Source organism: Aspergillus pseudotamarii, assembly GCF_009193445.1.
Source record: "Aspergillus pseudotamarii strain CBS 117625 unplaced genomic scaffold BDV38scaffold_35, whole genome shotgun sequence".
NCBI classification, from domain to species: Eukaryota; Fungi; Ascomycota; class Eurotiomycetes; order Eurotiales; family Aspergillaceae; genus Aspergillus; species Aspergillus pseudotamarii.
Window position 1 is genome coordinate 105268 of NW_022475049.1, and position 18933 is coordinate 124200.

Consider the following 18933-nt stretch of genomic DNA (forward strand, 5'->3'; position numbering starts at 1 on the left):
CATCGAGTCCCCCAGCACATCTGTAATCCTCTTCTCTCTCTCTCGCTTCTTCCGACTTGGACAGAACGAAAATGGTAGTAGCACAAAATAGATCCAAGTCCACAGGGCTCTGCTCTCCAGCCCGGACGATAATCAATGACCAAAAGAATTTAGGCCACGACCTAGACCCACCTTTCATTGCCATTGACCAATTTCACTGGATATCTGGAAGAATACTCCGACCTCACAGAACCCAAAATAGTCGATTACGATCTTCTCACTGGACGATCATGTCTGTCAAGAACATCTTTCTTACTTCCCGTTCGTTAATTGGCATTTGATCGTCAACTACATCTTTTCCCTCCAATGTACGTCGCACATACCCAGAACATGACTCATAGTTAAAAGAAAATGAAAAAATTTAAAAAAAAAATAAATAATCGGTCTGGAACAAACCGCACTGATATAGAATCCTACCTAAAGGTGCCTAAAAACCCCGTCCATCACAAATAAGCGTGTCAAGACACGCACAATGACAAAAAGCTGTTGGGCACCAAAAGTATTCTAGTAAAAGTACTATGCATCCCCATATTCTTTTTCTTTTTTTTTTTTTTCACTTCCTAAGGATTCGTGGCCGCCCCCGTATTCTGGCATAGCCTAATCGCCAATCATCGCTTTTATATTCCGATCTGCCTGTTTCATATCACGCCCGCGAATGGATGTCGCGTGTCCGTCGTGGGAGTCAGTTCAACTTGGGAGAGGATCTCTCGTGGATCCACAATAAGGCCATTATTTTGGGGTTGGAAGCATTATGCCAGGTTTCAATTACTAAAATGGTACGGTCAGCTTTGTATATATATATGACATCATAGGGCATTTGGCAGGGGGGGAAGTGATTTGAGAAAATAAACCGGGTTTGAGCCAGGGGTTTTTGGCACACGATAGAGGTTGGTACTAGTAATAGTGTGGATATGCTGCAGGATGTATTGCCTATTGTTTTGAAAGTGATGAGGATGCGGTAGGGCTCCAAGGACTTGAATAACTTGGTCTATGCTTTCTTGGAGCAAGGTTCTCGCGTGCGAACCGGCGACTCCGTGTATGTGTATAGTAGATCAATCTTATGGCCTTGGTTAATCTACAGGATCTCGGTACATCGTTGTCTTGGTTCTTTGGGACCATACCACATCCTGGCCAAAATTCTCGTGGTATGCCTCCTGTATACCATGACGACGCTTGTCCTGGGTGGTAAATGCCGCAAAGCAGGATAAAATATGTAATTACTTGATAATATCTTGCCTCTGACTGGATAGGTCAGATTGTGGACTGTGCCTGAAAAATGTCCGGATTATGGATTGAGTCTTCATCGAGGTTATTATGTTATGGACCAAATCAAGTATACTGACGTGTGCTGATCAAGGGGGATAGCTTACATACCTAGTCAACAGTGGAAGGTTTACTACTTGTCTGATTGTCTATCTGTTTTGCTTTTTCAAAGGTAGGGTCTTGTCGCAAGGGGAGAAGCATGCTTCAGGGTTAACTTGCTTCGTATTGCTCTATCATCTAGGCTATCTGCTTGAGATATTTTGTCATCGTCAAATCCCAGAACGAGGTATCAATTGGCGTTATGCTTTTCCTAAGTTTGATATGTTTAGGTATAATGTCTCAGAGTTGTAGATGGATTACTTGAGCTTCAAGTGTGGTGGGGGAGGAGCAGACATGTTCTCTATCAACCATCCGTGCATTACATTTTGACCCTAGATTTCATATCTCGGGGAATAGATTAAGCTACGTCATATCTAGGGTCTTTCTGTCTTAGTTTCATATGTACATAGATGCTGACAGACAATGAAATCCCCAAGTTGTGACTTAGAGTGTAGAGTCCCTCTCCCCAATTCTTACACGCAGCTACTGTAGTTTATTCGAACGGCTCAATTGGTATCCGCATGACTGCACAGTCTATTCACATGCCAGCAATAGAGGTGTCACTGCCCAGTGTCATATACGAAGCAGCGTTACTCAACCCGTATTTCTTCAAGGTGACAAGTTTCCTCCAATGGATAAAAAGAGAACGTCTGTCCTTGCATGAGGATACCAATTCCCTGTTTCCATGTATTTTGTATACCATCCAAGTCGTCGCCCTAGAAATAGGTAGAGAACTCTTGTCCACTCCAAACAGAGGCAACGCCACATACAGACAGGAGCGATGCGACGAATGCCAAGGGACAAAATGAGTAAGAAAAAGGAAAAAAAAATTAGTGACCTATGCATTCTTCAATCATGATTCTCACTAGTTGAATTGAGTTAAGGTTCGTATTCGGCGTGGGATCGTGAAACGGCCGAATCATGCTGAGCATGAACTTGGTCTGGGGTATGGAATGGGTGCATTTACCTCCGTAGCCCAGATAAAAAAAGAGAAAAACAAAGTGGCTGACCCTGGGCCTGGCAGTTGACAGACAATCACCCGCATACCAGTAAATGCCTCATTTTGAGCCGGCTGTGCTCCTGCAAATCGACGATCCTCAGCTTGTCCTCTTCTCACACGTCGCAATGATATGCATGCTGGGGTTGTAAAGTGCAGCTCCCTCGCGCGGGGTGGAGAAGGGATGTGTGCCCGGGGCCATATGATGTCTCATATGTCGGCGGCCTATCATCTGATATCATTTCGACAGGGGTAGGTGTTTCTCGAGAGAGTGTTTCTGTTGCATTCTCTAGTTTCTCCGTGGTGCATGAGGAGAGAATGGGGATTCCCTGTGACCTGTGGTGTTGATTTATTCCCGATCGGGATAGTACTCTACCAGTATTTTGTAAGCATCGTGATAAGGAGAATTTCGTCTTATCGTTGATCTTATCGATAAGACTCTCCTCGTCACATGTAGATCATGAATGGACTTCATCACTTCCCAACAAGGCAAGAAATGTCTAAACAGAAGTTAGACATGGTTTCCTTTCAGAGCTTATTTATGGTTCCTCGTGGCTGGCCTGTGGTACGTTATGAGTCAAGTTATATGATCCTGAACCGCGGGTCCGATTAGGTCTCCCCCTTGGAACGCAGAGCCACTCTGCGCATCATAGATTGTGCCTTGAATGCGACCTCATCGCTCGTCATAGCCTCTATCCGACTCCGGGTCTTCCGCGGTTGCAATGAGGCTGCTCGAAACTTGTCACTATGCGTCCTATCCTTGTCAAGGCGCAATTGCTGCCAATGGTGCCCGCGACGAGAATGCGGTATTGAGCAAAGGAAATTGTAGCGACTGACGGGCTGTAAAGGTACAACTCATTCATTATGACGCTGTTGTACATAAGGGGACTAGCCCCCTATCAACCAGGTGACAACGGTACCGATGTGATCATCAACGAAGTTCACTTCAATCGAACCGCGCTAGACACCTACAACTACAGGCTCTACACCAACGGGACACTATCCAATGGCACGAACTGCTACCTGGCCTTCCAGCGATTCAGGCCTCATATGTTCGCTGAGAACGGCACATTCATCAACGGAACATCGTGCTACGCGCCCATCAATGATATCAGCCAGCATGCGTCCCTCGGTCTAGCATATGCCCTGATGTTCGTCATCACCATCTTCCTTAGTCTCATCAACCTCCGCAAGCACGGCCGGAGCTACCTACCGCACGATCGCCGCTGGAACATCGTGAGCCGACGACTAAAATGGTGCTGGCTCATATTCGTCGCCGTCTGCGGCGCCATCAGCTGCTTCATGAGCATCGACGTCGATAGAAACTATCTCCAAAGCGCACCTTTGATCCTCCAAAGCGTATTCTACACCCTCTTAACACCAGGTCTGATGGCCGCAGTCTGGGAAGCCGTCCGACACTGGTAAAACCCCCCTTCAATACACCCAGCCCAAGTAATCAACCAACTAACAAAGATCAAAAAAAAAACGCAGGGCAAGCTGGCAGGTCCGCCAAATTCACGACCGCGACCCCTACGCCTTCACCAAAACCAGCACACGGAAATGGCAGGAAACCCTCCTCCCCATCCTCTTCTACATCCTCGCCCTTCTAAACTTCATCCTCACCGTCCCCCGCAGCTGGTCCGCCATCGAGCTCCAACGCAGCGAAGAACAGCAAACCATCAACGCCCGCCCAGTGGCAACAGACACTCGCTGGCGCGCAGCAGGGTTCGTAGCCCTCGCCGGCATGCTGGTGATAACCTACGGCCTCGAACACAGCATTTACCGGTACAAGCCCCGTCCATCAAGCACAGGCGGCCAACTCCTCTTCTACCTAAACGCCGCACCCTCCCAATTCCTCCTCGCCATCGCCATGCTGGGGATCAAAATCGGCTATGCCATCGCCTCGGCCTTCGATTGGACCGTCTCGCCGCTGAAATACGACGTTCAGTCCGGCTGGATCTACGGCCTAGGCTATACACCCGCCCTACTCATCATTCTCATTTTCAATATTTGCGGCTACTGCGAGCTAAACGAAGACAAGGCACTTATCGCGCAGCGCGGGGAACTAGAATCCGCATTAGCCAGCGACGTGGGTATCGGACAGAGGAATCCACCGTGGTGGAAGAAGCAGCGACTGCGGTCGTTTGCGAGGGAGATTACAGGTCGGGGATCCCCGATCGACCGGGACAGGGAGGATATGGCCCGGTATGTCGAGATGGGGATCATCAAACCGCAAGAGCAGAGCGGGGATAGAGTCGTGGAGATCTCAGAGCTGAACAAGGAGGAACCCTGCGTTATGACGCGGCAGGCAACGAGTATTGGGGATGATGGTTCGGAGTCGCCGCTGGATCAGGCTGGGTATGTTGTGCAACCGGAGCGGGATGCATCTCCGCAGCCCGACCCCAGGGGCAAGGAAGTATGAGAGGGGGGTTTGCATTGTATGCAGGTATAATGGGGCGTGTTATTATAGGGGTTTTAATTGCTTTCTGGGAACGGGGTTGGGTAATTAGTCAATGGGTTTTCAGGGGAGTTGTTGGGAGTGTTACGTTGAGTTATTTTTAGATTTAGTTCTAATACCAATTGTACCAAATGTAACGGATGTATAGTGTTGATTTACTGGTGGCATGCTCGGATTTTTCTTTGCATGTATCCCATGGGTAGTTATGTACATGGTACAAGGGAGACTTTTACACACGTTTGACATAAGCTCAACCGAAATAATCAATCATCAACATGATCAATTGGTATATCGAGTCATCCTAACCACAGCCAAGGCTAGTCCCAAAGCGTATATCAACAAATGCCATGAAAACAGTGGCCTCGGGAATCTGAAATAGACAAGCCATAATGGAAGACAAAAAGCAAAAGACCCCACCCATGCTTTATGTGATGCACCCTCTTTAACAACGCCGGTCCCTGCCCAAAACCACGATAAATAACAAGATCGTCATGACCGTTCCATATCTCTTTTAGATAACAGCGAACGGATACATCTCATACAATGAGCTAACAAAAAAAAAAGAAAAAAAAAAGCAGGTGCTAAGGAATGATGGAGTAATGTGCAAGGCGCAGGGTGTGGAGTATCGGAAGATAGGAAGATGTAAGGAATCCCCGGTCACGTTCACGCAGTGAACACCCGGTCTAATTGCCGGAGGGCCCGCATATCCTCTCCTCCGAACCCAATCTTCTCGCTGGGGATATCGCGCGGTCCTTCGGCTCGTCCCGTTGACGGCGCGGCGATCGACGGCAACGAGCCACTAGCCGGCGTGCCGTTCATCAGAGCTCCAATGCTAGGCACAGTGGTGCTAGAGCTGCTGGGTTCTGGTGGTTTAATGGTAGTGGCTGGAGGAGAGATGTGTACCGCACTTGAAGGAGCCTGGGTCAACAAGCGTGGGCTTCGCGCAACCAACCCGGAAGCCGGAGGGATTGACGGTGGTTGTGTGCGTGGAGACGCCCTCCGAAGGTCCATTGGTCCATATTCTTGGGGACTGCGCTGATGAACCTCGTGGGGATCTGCGACCAGCCGCGGTGACCGGCCATTTGCAATGACCGGCAGAGACGGATGCGGCACGCTCGGAGCTTGTATTGTTGGGGCCAATGCCTCAACTGGATGCACCGGTCGCTCATAAGGTGTTCCCAACGGTTGTGGAGGGGGCGGGGGAGGCAAGGCGTGTGGTTGATGGTGAGCATATGGCGGCACATGACCGTTCGCCCCCGATACCGGCGGGAGGTACGACGAAGCATAATGGACCGGGACGGTTGGCGGGGTAGCTAATGGGGTCGGGGGCCATGCGTATGACGGAGTGTATGACTGAGGGTGCGTGGCTCCCGAGCGGGCATATGCACCCATTGGATGGGGTGGTACCGAGTAGGTAGCTCCAGCCATTGGCCCGCGTGTCACGACTGGCAGATTTTGTTGATCATTGACAGTAGATTCTGGGTACAGACCTTTCTGCGGACGAACATGACGAAGGGCGGGATCCGTCGATGGTTGTTGAAGGTTGGCTGCGGAGGGATGTGACCTAGAGTAGTAGCTGATGAGATGGAGATGTTGTCCAGTAGAGGTAGTGATGCTGAAAGACTGCTTCATCAGACCGTCCGGCTTATATCTGTAGCCATCTGGACCCTCATCTGCGCCGTCCCCCCGGTCATCGTCACTCCCTCGACTCTCGGGAGTTTTGCCCGCTCGCGACATGGTGGATTGCGCCACGCCTGTTCCCCCTCGCTTGCCCTCCATTTCACGATATGTCAAAAAGCTGCCCGACACGCGACTAGCGCTCCAGGACTTCCCATCCGTCCATCTGCGCATCCCCGCTTCCCGCTCATCCCACACGAAGACCGATCCGGAGCGTATTAACTGGCGTTCTTTCTCGGACAATCGTCTCTGTACGCGGGGCAGGAGGCCAATGCGACATGCTTCGAAGAGGATGATAGCGTCCGCCGGCGTGCGGACGTGGCCGTGATACGTCTCCATCCACCTTCGGTGATCTGTGTAGGACCCCGTGATGGTCGTAGGCTTTAACGCCAGGGTAGGCTGTTTACTGAGGTACGGAATGTTGATAGAATGGAGCTGCTGGCTACTGGGGAGCAATACCTCCTTTGAGCCCGTCTTGTTTCTTTATTTAGTGACGTTTCTCCTGTCAGAGAATTGGGGGGGGCGATCCACGAGTATAATTCCCTAAAGCGGAAATGGGGACCAGCTCACGGGAGGGAAAGTCACGTCCGATCCTGTGAGCAGTCCACCGCCGGTGAAGGATATTGGGAATCTTGGGGAGGATTGATATTAGTATTTCATCTGTGCCCACGGGAGGTCCTGATCACTCGCGATTTCGGAGTAAAGGATTCAAGGGAAGAGGGGGGGAGGGGGATGGAATGTAGAAAAAAAAAGTCAAAGGCAGCAAGGAAGGAGAAGTAGGGGAGTGGGGAGGGTTGATAGGAGAATAAAGGAAGAATGCAGGCAAGCGGACCGAGTCATTAAGATTATGAGACAAGGATACATTTTGGAACATGACAGGGACGGGACAGAGAGGAAACGAAGAAAAAAAAGAAAATAAATAAGAGATCCATAAATTACTCACCTGAATCGTCGTGTGTTAGAAAAGCGACAAAAGACACGGGTTCGGTAAAAGAGAAGCTGAACAATGGGAGGGCGGTAGTTGGTGGATTGGAAGATTGGGGAGGAAGGGAAAGAAAGGAAGAAGAAGTTCCAAATAGATTTGAATAGGTAGGTAGTAGAATAACCGTAGCAGTGAGGTAGTAAAAAGTATGTAAAAGAAAACGAAACGAAGACAAAGGGAGGCATTAAAGCATGAGTATCAGAGATAGAGTGGAGCCTTTGCAACTCTGGACCCCACAGGGTTGTTTTAATATTTTTTAATGGGGGGCTTTTTTTTATTATTGGTTTTCCTTTTTTCGTATTTTTTTTTATTTATTAATGCATTTTTGGGGGAATGTTTTATTTTAGTCTATTTCCCCATCAGAAAGAGTAAATGTATTACTTCTTTCTTATGTATTATATTGTATTCTGAACCCCCATTATTAACTTTGGAATTTAATTTTAATTTTCTCGATTCTTCTTCCTTCCTTCCTTCCTTCTTGTCTTGTCTCATGGGTCCATGACAGTCAGTAATCAAATCCAGAACCAAGCAAAACCTTTGAATGACCGATGGGGATGGCTTGGACCTCTAGGCGTTGGTCATGCCGAGAAGCCATCAGAAGACAAAGTGTGGGTAAAGCACAAAGGACCGCGGCAAATCAATTCATCTGATGCCCTTCAGACAGGAAGCCTGGGCGTGGTAGAGGGCAAAAATTCAAAAAGTAAATTCTGAATAAATGGCAACCTTGATTTTAACCTTTATGTTTTCCATAGTCGCTCTTCCATGGTTCGTGGGGGAAGGAGAGGCGGACATGACCTCGTCTGGTGGGAACGACTGAATCATTCATGACTGTTACTACCCGACATCTTATAATTTAATCATCGATTCATAATACTATTACTTGATGAACTTTGTTTATTTTTCTCTGGTCTTTTCATCTCAGCTGATAGGGCCAAATGGAAACCCTGACCTTAATCCATCCTCTCCCTGTTCCTCAGTTCGAGAGAGGATGATCCCAGTACAATGTGGAAGGGTGATCAAAACCAAAAAAAGAAAGAAAGTTGGGTTGTGGAGTCATTCTAAACTAAGCTTGATAGTAGTAATATTTGGTGATGGGACAAGGGTATGTGTATAATAGTGTAATACTGGATCTAATAATTGGAAGGCTTTATTACGGTTACACTTGAATCCTTTTTCATTTTCTATTTTTTTCCGAATTTATTTAATATTATTTATCTTTTCTCTCGTCGGAGGCGCTGTCGTCATGTATTTATTTATTTATCCTTCCAACTTATTTCTCTTCCAAGTAAAGAAGCGCCCCCAAGATGGATTTTCCGAAATAGTGCTTACGGTTAATTCTACATACCAGATGTTCATTCCAGTTTAGGAATGCTGCACGGGATCAATATTCTCCATTGATCTAGCCTCTGATTAAAGACAAGAAGGACAAGAGCTTGGCAAAGTCTTTGTATTTCTTGGCTCCAAGTTTCGGCTTTTGCCTTGAAACGCAAGAAAGGGAAAAAAAAAATTACCTTTACAGGTGCGCTCAATGAAAACAAAAAAGAGGGAATGGGAAACGGTCACCTAATAAACATAATCAAAAAGGGTAAAAAAAAAAAAGAAAAGAAAAGGAAAGGAAAAGGAAAAATGTAAAATCTCCTCCGAATAAACCCACCTCCTTAAGTCCTGAGAGATAAACCAAGGGCCAATAAAAGTTGTCCAAAGCAAGTAACATTCGCATAACAATCAATAACTCATCATAAGACGGTATTACACTAGAAAGATACCAGTGGCGCTCTGATCGCTTGATCCCATCCAAAAAGTGATTAGTGCGCGACTTTCTGAAGCTTAAGCTTAATCCAACACGAGGAACCTTAAGCTCGCTTAGAAAAAAGGCCCCCTCGGGGTTCCACTTGTTCCAAATGGAGGTGGCCTTTGGGTTTCAATTTTTAATCTACTATCCTTGGGTTTGATTATGCTACTCTTATGTATTATCCCACCTAGCCAATCACCGACTCCCAGTCAGTCAAATTATGCAGTTATGCAAAATAGGGTTAAACTCTCCCCGGGGTTGTGCAGCGGTTCAGCCCGAAAGTGACCCTTCAATGGCCAAGGCTGACGACATTGGCTTTGCCGTTTTGCCGTCCACGGCGGACTCTAATTTGGAACAGCGAAAAAAAAAAAATTAAAATAAAATTATATGACCAAATTAAAAAAAAACGAACAAATACCCAAATGGTCGTCGCCCTTCGATGCGACACACTTTAATCTAATATATGGTTTAAAGATGCTGTGCTTTTTCTCATTTCGGGACCGGAACCCGGCAGATGACAACAGCCACCGTGGCGATTAGATTCGTATTCGTAATTGCCCAAGCCACGGGATTTGGAGAGTTTTATCAAATTGAGACTCTTTGTACTTATATGATATCGTGAAGTGTTGCCTGTGCCTTCCTTGAGAAAGAATAAGAAAAAAAAAGAAAAAGAAAAAGAAAGAAAGAAAGAAAGAAAGCTGATAAACCCCACCGCAACAGATCTGATAGGATAGGGTTAATAAATCAGTCAACTATACAGGATAGGTAATCTATAACTCAAAAGGTACACACTAACTCAACCAAACTACGATAGAACTGGAAGGTGTTCGGACTTCAACTCCAACTCGTGTAATTTGTCCGCATGAAACTAGCCATAAAACAAGGATCTTAGCTATGTACACAGAGCGAACATCAACCTAAAATAAATTATCCGCCCGTAATGGTGGCCTCTTTGGGTAACTCCTCGATGGGACTCCAATATAGTATCGAGTTTAGACACCTGCCTAGCTGAGAACTCAGCCCACCCGTATGTTCGTTGTCCACGGCTACTAGTGGCCGGCTCATTTAATGCATTTCCCCTCCTCTCCCCTCCGACAGGTCCTTCTGTATCTGTACGATGATGTACGTACATACATAGTCTACCACCTAATCATAATCAAACTATCAGAAGCTTGACGAATCTTATCCAAACCCCGAAGAGGAGAGGTTTACTTTAATAGAAACAGAAAAAGGAACAAGGGCAACAAAAACAAACCATTGAATGCCACCTTAGCAATTACAAGCATAGAGGTTTCATTTCTTATTTTCTTTTGTGTTTTAGACCATGATTCGAGCGAGGCAAGGTGAGCAGTCATATGCAACCTAATGCCACGTAAGGCACAGACCGGAAGACCCAGCCGTTTTACTCATCATTTAACCATATCTACAATTTTCTCATAAGACTTTCCTTCTTGGATTTCTATTATTGTGGTGTGGACTGGGAACACTATAGTCCCGGAAATTATCGTCCAGTCACGTTGATAGAGGTCGCAGATAAAGTTGGCGGGCGCAGTCGAAGGATCGAGCTTTGGCCTTGCTTATTTACTATACATAGTATGGATTGGGGGCTTGTGCTGTACATCAGCTTGCTCTTGTACATATATAATGGGATGTGAGGTATATGACTGGGCTTTTCTTTTCATCCTTCTTATGAAGGATTTTTTGGGGTTGCTTTTTTTTTTTTTTTTCCAAAGGATTTTAGAATGAAAATCAATGCATGAATGACCCGAGGCTGCTTGTATCAACACAGCCTACCCTAACTTATTCCTGTTCTGTGACGAATATGATTGATTGATCCGATATTGGTTGGTTGCCCCATTCAACATTGAACATCCGGCACTGCCGCTCAGGCTACCATCAAAACCGAGGCCCCCAAGAAGAAAAAATAAAATAAAAAATAAGAATAATAATATTGCCTAGTCACTGGTATGCAAGTTACAATGACGCTAGTGCTCACGATAAGCGTATCGCCAGCAACGTCAGTTGAATGGTAACCAATTTCTCTTGGCTCCTTGGCCGGTCCACTTAGAGACGAGGAGATTACTTGAGGCCAAGCAGCATCGGGGAGGGTGATTGGAGTCAGGAGAACAGGTGTCGCTTTGCAGCTGATGTCTCACATGGCTGGGCTATGAAAACAGGTAGTTAATTCAAGCATAAAATTTGTAATATGGCTAGGTGAGAAGGAGGGGTCACCTAAATCACATCTGCACGGATAATGATGATGTTGATCATTGCAGGACAGGCAAGCATTGGATTTTGCAGCAGATTGTGTAGCCCTAATCAGTAATGGTGGACGTGCCACAGCAGCGTTGCACGGTCGCTTTTGTAAGAGCCACCAACAAACTCTTATTTATCAGTTCATCTGGCGGGTATGGCGGCGGAGATTACATATCACCTGCAGAATGCCTGTCGATACCTGTCCGCAGAGAGAAAGTAATGGCAACACACAGTGACGGTCCAAGCAAGGTACATCCGGTACCAACACGGACTGATATCACACTTCCTCGTCGCCGGCGGTGGTACAGAGCACAAAGGCTTCGATACTTCGGTGCTACTTACACCTTTCCAGCAAGATAAACCTAGTACATAGTCATGGTAGGGAGACGACAGTCATCCGGGATTCCACCTGGTTCATTCCGTTGATTTAGCCTAAGTCGAGCGAGCATCCCTGCACGTTTGTCCCACATTCTCAGCCAACAAAGACAACCAAGCTTTGTCCCCCTCGAATGTAACTTAGCTCTACACTAAGCTATAGTGTTGTGATTAATGTTGATATAGGAGTTATTACTACTATCTCCTTTCCAGACACCCACTTCACGTATACCTGAGAGGATGAGGTAGGAGGCATGTCTGGATGGCATTGTGCATTGTGACGGGACCAATCGGACTTAACACATGACTCAAGTGCCGATGAAGCCGAGACTATTCATGACACTGACCGCAACTACTCAACGACTAAACCACTAACTAGGTATATCCACGATTTTAGCATCATCCACCAAGTCGTACATGGTATACTTAGGTACAGGACAGACCTTCGTCCACCCCTGATTGTGCCCTTTCCCTCTCGCAACTTTTCCCCCTTGAGGATCCCCTTGCTTCCTATCAAGTCGCACGAGGAATTAGTCACACCCATCTGAGACCTGTAGATAGCATTTAATGCATGCCACTGCAATGCAACCCTTGATTGGAATCAAGGTTGCCAAGCAAGCCTGTGTGTGAAACGTTGCACGGGTTTATCTCCACTAGCATAATCAATTTAAGGTAAGGTCAAATAGACCTCTACCTAAACCACTCTGCTTTCTTTCTTTCTTTCTTTCTTTCTTTCTTTCTTTCTTTCTTTCTTTCTTTCTTTCTTTCTTTCACAAATCAATTCCTTATTCGCTTAAAACATGGAGGGGGAGGGGGGATTTCCACAATTGCCCCGGGGAGGGTTGTGTGGTGTGTAATCTAAACAGAGTAACACCCTCCCCAATAAACTTGAAATCAGGAATGCATGGGATCCCTCTTCCTGTCACGGTGACTGGTTACTTCCGGGGGGGTTGTAGATCAACTACCCGACATAGATAACTTTGAGAGGATCATCCCCCCATTCCCATTTGCATGATGATCGATCACAGATAGTCTGTTGAATTAGGTTAAGGTACGGAAGAAGATGGTTTCGTTTATCCCACCTCAACTGAATTTTTAATCTATTTTATTTTACTCAATGTACTTTTTTATTGGCATTATTTTCTTTTTCTTTCAAAAAGTGTGAAATACATAGTCCTCTGTACGCCGTCAGTAAAGACTACTAAGAGACCATTGTAGTTCCCAGCTCTCGGCACCCACCGTTGCCACGCTCTTAGTCCATATAGTCTCAATAACTAGATAACTAGTCCCCGCTAACAAAGAACAACCTACCTTAAAACCCTCCAGTGAGGTACAGTGCCACCCCCCATCCATAATTAAAAGTCGAAAATAAGACCCGAGGATCCCTATCCTGGCCCGAATACCAAGCGTCAAAGCGCTGCAGAGCCAAGCCTATCCCCGCCGTCTAAACGAAGAAGAGGAATGAGAGGGGGAAAAAAAAAAAAAAAGAAAAAAAAAATACGAGAGTTTCTGACTGGATCCCCAACATTCAGATAGCCAAGGCTTAGCCTAGTGTGGCTGAAGGACTAATCCAACTAGTTTACCTCCGTTGTCTTGCCTCCTGTATTTCCGAGGGGATCCGCTGTATCCATGCTTGCATGCATCCAATGTATATGTACTGTATGTATGTAAGTATGTTATGTCCGTACATAGGTAAGTATGTACACCCGGATGGGGGAGAAATGAATGTGAAGGTTGAAAAATTGAATGTACACCTGGGTGTATATGTACATGGTCATAATGTGCATACTTACATGGGAATGACTGATATCATGTGGCTTGTTTTACTTTTTTATTAATAAAAATGAAGATGGGGAAGCTCGCTTCGTATTTGATGCTTAGCTGGTACTATATTTGATTGTGACTGCCTCCAATATTATTAAAGACCGGAAAATACGGGAGTCTGATAGGCCTTTCCACGGATCGGACGGACCGATTAGGTAATTCACAGCGATGGGGAAACATTTGATTGAATGATTCATTAATAAAGAGAAAAACCAAATGGAACCAGAAGTAAGTTTTCATAAAATTCGTTTTACCCAAGAAATTTTGTACATCAGAAGTGTACAAGTGGCCTCAAGGAAAATGTACAAGCCAAGTAAAGAATAAAATATGACTCAGCACATCCGAGGATTAGCCATGATACGTACGATACGACGGGAATACGAGTCCACCGGCACTTCTAGGCAGTGTCATCGCCAACGGACGCCGGAAAAAGGCCGACATGATATGCTTAACACCAGTAAGGTTGGCAACTTGGCAGTTTTCCCCGCGTGCGATCCTCCGCAGCATTCCCTATGAACTTGGACGGAATTTCCGGACAGTCGGAATGCTTCCTTTCGTAATCTAGGGGGAGGGAATAGATAGTGGTCCTTTGTCGGAGTTCGGATATGGAAGTTTTCCAGAGGTAACATGTTTATAAGGATGTAACAAATAATTATGGTGAAATACCTATGTCGAGTAAGTACTAAAAAGAACAAGATGTTCCCTTCTCGCCTCTTCCCAATTTCAGCAAATGGAGTCTCAGACCAGTTGAACCAGGTCGGACGTGGAATCACGTCCGACCGTCGCCAAAACGAGGTGGAGCGCCGGCAACCCAATGGGATCGGGGCTCATAGGCGAGGCTCCGCCCAGACCGCAGCTTGGAGGCATTAAAGTATCCGATGGAACCAGTCAGCATACGCCGGGTCTGGTGTTCCTGCTTCTTTTAGATAACTCTGTAATCCAGCGGTTAGGTAATATCTCTGTCTTATTGGGTCTTTCTCGACCCTCGCCCTTTTTTTCCGCCATAACCGAGACCCGGCCCCAAGACTCGAGAGACATGGATACCTCACTACAGTAGAGTGAGAGAGTCCGTGAGATACAGACCTCACACACAGGAAAACTTCCAGAATCTGCAATCGAATGATGAAAAGAACTTCGGGTCCTCCGGATGATCCACTCAGGGGAAAATGTGGCTCATGATTCCTATTTTCTCTTCAATATAACCCTTTCCAGAATCGTATCGGACTCGATTCCGTAACCGCCGACGGGGTGGACTCCCTTCATGTGTGTTGCCTTGTTCTGCCGAGCAGAGTTACATTCTCGTCCAGGGATGAATGGGGCCTAAGGATTTTTTTTTTTTTAATATATTTGTTTTTTTCACCACCACCCCCTTGAGCGCTGTTTTCGGACTTAGAAGATCCGTTGGATACGTCGCTTCCTGCCGCAAGGGGCAACCTGAGCGATCGACTGACTCTAAAAAAAAGAAAGTATTAGGGTTTTTGGACCAGTCCTAGTATTTCCTTCCCGCTGAAGCTTGACATCACTGTACATACCACATCTAGACTCAATTCAGGGTTCAGACGGAGAGACCTCCGTTCATGCATCCCCTTCGACATATACGTTTGTTTTTGTCTTGGTTTTTTGTTTTTTGACTTTTTTTTCCATAGACATTCCTCAGGGGAGAGTTGAACCCTATTACGTTTCTTTCCCTCTTCTTTGTGCTCTCTTCCCGAATCCACACATGTGTCTCGGCGCTAAACAAGATTACAAAGTAATAATAGTATAATTTGTCTATATTATGAACTATAATATCCTCTCGCTATACCTGACTCTAATTAAAGTAGCCAATCCCTGCTCGTCGACCCATACTCTATATGGGTGGACTCCTCCCCAGCCCTCCTCCTATATATCTAGTTAATTTATAGGGCTGTTAGCACTATACGTTATCGAAAGGGGTTCGTCAAAAGGATACAAAGTGGAGCTGCGTCAAATCTCGCTACGGCCCCGGTCTTGTTTCGGATTTATAGAGGAATCCATAGTGCCTCGGGCCAGTGATGGGGTATATACAATGTCTCATATGTAATATTGTTATGGATGTAGCACTGTTTTCATGGTGACCATGTCATGAGATTCACTGCCGGATCGTACATAGGCTGGAGATAGCATGCCTCTTACTCAGGCTACTACCTTGAGAAAGGAGTGTTTGATTTTTTGAAAGTTCTTGTTGTCTTCTGATGGAGATGAGGGTATATTAGGGTTTGCATAAGATGATATATACAGACATCGTACTAGTAGACTCTTCATTATCATACGTTTATATATTGTACCTGTGAGATTAGAACCCCTTCGCATGTCATTATCCATGGTCCAAATCGAAGAGACTAATCTCAGAAGTCACACGAGCCTGTTTCTGAAATACCAGGCAAGTGTTGTTCGCAGAAGATACTTGACGTTCTTCCCTGAAAGGCGGAATATACAGTAAGGTTACGGTGTGGACAAGTATGGAACTATACTAATTATTGAAAATACATAACTGGTATTGAATTGCACTCCCCTTTTATTGCTTGCATATGCCTTACTCCTCCGCACAAGCAGTCCCTGCTATGCTTTCATCCGCGAGCCCCAAATGGGCTACCAAGTGCATGTGCACGAAATAACAATGGTCCAACATATCAAAGATTGCTGTACTTTCCATTCCATGAATCCGGTCAGAACGTGCCGAGTATGTGCAGCAGCGTCCTAGCAATGTCAATTTACAGAGTAGTCAGGTGATGGGCTGCTCGAGGCATCTCTCTCGCCTTGCTAGCATTTACCGTACTGTTTACACATGTCTGAAATACTGTGTTTCCGTCTGCGATATCATCTGACCGTGTCTCCCCCTGCACAACGTCCTTGATCTGGTACCTTGATAGTATTTTCTATCTGGTTTATGTCAATGATTCGAGAATATGCGATATTAACGCAACACCACTATAATTTATCAGAGATATACCTCATTAGGTTCAACTTGATTAATATATGACCTTCTCTGCATCAACCTGAAACGAATTTGAAAAGGCACATTCTCAGTGCGAGTAAGTCATTTCTGTGTTGGAATATGCCCATAGCTATGTGTGGCGAGAACATATATAGTATCCTATTTGACCTATTCCCGCCGCTGACCGATTCTCATTCTTACCAAGGACATAGAACATAAAATGAGGGGCCGACATCAGCTCCCCGTTCGTGCGAAGAGGCAATATATCCCCCTGTCAGCAGGGTCATTATATACAGCATGGTTCAATACGATCCGGCCAAGAGTCATATACGGACATGGAGCCATGTTTGGCATCTTTCGCTATGACAGAAGAACTGGCAGATGTGAATATATGGAATAATCAGGCACAGCTTTTGTGGAAGCCCGAAGTATTATTTCACTCAAGAGTGTCTCTTGTCGTGCTCGAAGGCTTAGCCTGCTCGTTAATTATGAGCTCGTTCTACCTAGCGTACAATGCCCCCAGATACCAACTTGTATGAAACTCCAACTGAATACCAATTAGCCCGGATGCAGCGGAGATAAACGAGGCCGACAGATTCAGAGCAGCCTCTAATAGGTACGGATGTTTAAGGAGAGAGCAGAAAGGAGAGCAACGCTTATTACTTCTTTAGTCTGGACTCTCTACCAAGCCCAGGCTCAGATGCTGCATTTCTTCCTCGGCATACGCACTCAGAACTACAGGCAAATACTCAATAAAGTCGTAGAAGAACCGAAGGGGCGACAGAATATCGATATATCCGAGTGACATGCCTTTTTATCAATACTGACGCTTTTGAGTCACCCCCGGCTAGTTTGACTCATCCGTGAATTCATTCTATGACTATAGCAGAAACAGCGCGACCAGCGACTAGCGTGGATTCGCAGATATATTACCCTTGCTACCAAGAAATATAGAAGAGTGCAAACCTCGGAGCGACTTCGTTAATGGGACAATAGCCACGCTGCGTTGGACTGATTCCCTGCCAACTCGGCAAGACATGAACACGTACGAAACAGCTCTATATAACCATATATACATATATCACACGTATTGCTGCCCTGGATACCAGACTGGTATCGGCGAGGTGACCCACGACGCTATACCAATGCCATATACAGCAACTACCTCACCCCATTTGTCTTGATCTCAGCCTGGGTGCTTCCTGCTGTTGTTCGAGGGGTATACACCTCTAGTTGCTAGTGCCGGCACTGTTGCAACCAGGCTCTTTACCAATTGTGTCGACAATAGTCACAAGGACCGTCCTGAGATGCATAATGCCGTCTAATTCGGTCGAGACAGGTTTGACCTACCCAGATTTTTCGGGTTCTTCACAACCGACCTCATTCACGAAGTTGTGTCATTGTATTAGGCCATCTGTAACCTAGACCGTATCAAAAGGGGCGCACGGTTGAGTACTCTGGTATGGAATGTGCCCATTCACAGTAATGGAACGTTCATCGAACTCCTTCGTGAGGTAGGGTAGCAGCTGTCATGTGTGGAAACTTACTGGGATCTCTATCAATCAGATAGTCCTGTTTCTCAAGACGAGCCTAATTTACTTTTCATCACATCAGTCCTGTGCATAGAGATAAACATACCTGAGGTTTTCTTATGATATAAGGTCCTCACAGTTCCTTTTCGAGGTGCCTCCAATATATCTATAGTTAAATTGGTCAAATGGCGACCTTCTCATCAATTCTCCCCTTTACAACTATCCGTCTGAAACTAGCACGCAGAAACATCGAGATGCATTCTTCCAGTTGCTGGTCCACCATGTGGCTCTGGCAGTCAAACAGCACATGAAGACCAAAGAAGAAGCAAAACCACTCCAAGCAGGTTATTCCCTCGTCCAACTCTTCTACTTTCATGGACTGGATCGCATGATCAACCAAGATGTGGTTAGATATGCGCAGCAGTAACCATCATTGTTTTTCTCGTTTAGGTAACACCAGCTTCTCCTAGGGACTTCGGGGTAATTGCCATACCACTGTGAACTGTAATGAGCCGCCTATCTTCCAGGATATTGCGGTGGAGAAGGTTAGACTGTCATTCCCATCCAGACCGCTCCTGCTTCTACATTGCATATGTTCATTTGTGCCTTGACTGCCCAAGGGAAAAAAAAAAAAAAAAAAAAGAATGAAAGGAAAAGAAAAAAAAAGAAAAAAAGTTTTTTCT

At 45.8% G+C, this 18933-nt stretch overlaps 4 protein-coding genes across 4 annotated transcripts; 3 read left to right on the forward strand and 1 right to left on the reverse strand.

Moving 5' to 3' along the window:
• Positions 1–2806: 2806 nt before the first annotated feature.
• BDV38DRAFT_113731 (DUF2434 domain-containing protein) lies at positions 2807–4878 on the forward strand. The gene is made up of 2 exons (XM_032051004.1): positions 2807–3819; positions 3890–4878. Exons 1-2 carry the CDS (start codon positions 3263–3265, stop codon positions 4818–4820), a joined length of 1488 nt encoding a protein of 495 aa, XP_031912356.1. The 5' UTR covers positions 2807–3262; the 3' UTR covers positions 4821–4878.
• Positions 4879–5409: 531 nt separating this feature from the next.
• BDV38DRAFT_249796 (camp independent regulatory protein) lies at positions 5410–7499 on the reverse strand. Its single transcript, XM_032054891.1, has one exon. The coding sequence runs from the start codon at positions 6870–6872 to the stop codon at positions 5520–5522; it is 1353 nt and encodes a 450-aa protein (XP_031912357.1). The 5' UTR covers positions 6873–7499; the 3' UTR covers positions 5410–5519.
• An 867-nt stretch (positions 7500–8366) lies between these two features.
• Positions 8367–8624, forward strand: BDV38DRAFT_249799 (uncharacterized protein; the record flags this gene model as incomplete). Its single annotated transcript, XM_032054892.1, has 1 exon — positions 8367–8624. A coding segment is annotated over exon 1 (179 nt), but the record flags the coding sequence as incomplete, so codon positions are not given.
• An 8207-nt stretch (positions 8625–16831) lies between these two features.
• BDV38DRAFT_249800 (uncharacterized protein) lies at positions 16832–17433 on the forward strand. Its single transcript, XM_032054893.1, has 2 exons — positions 16832–16981; positions 17054–17433. Exon 2 carries the CDS (start codon positions 17054–17056, stop codon positions 17255–17257), a length of 204 nt encoding a protein of 67 aa, XP_031912359.1. The 5' UTR covers positions 16832–16981; the 3' UTR covers positions 17258–17433.
• Positions 17434–18933: the final 1500 nt, after the last annotated feature.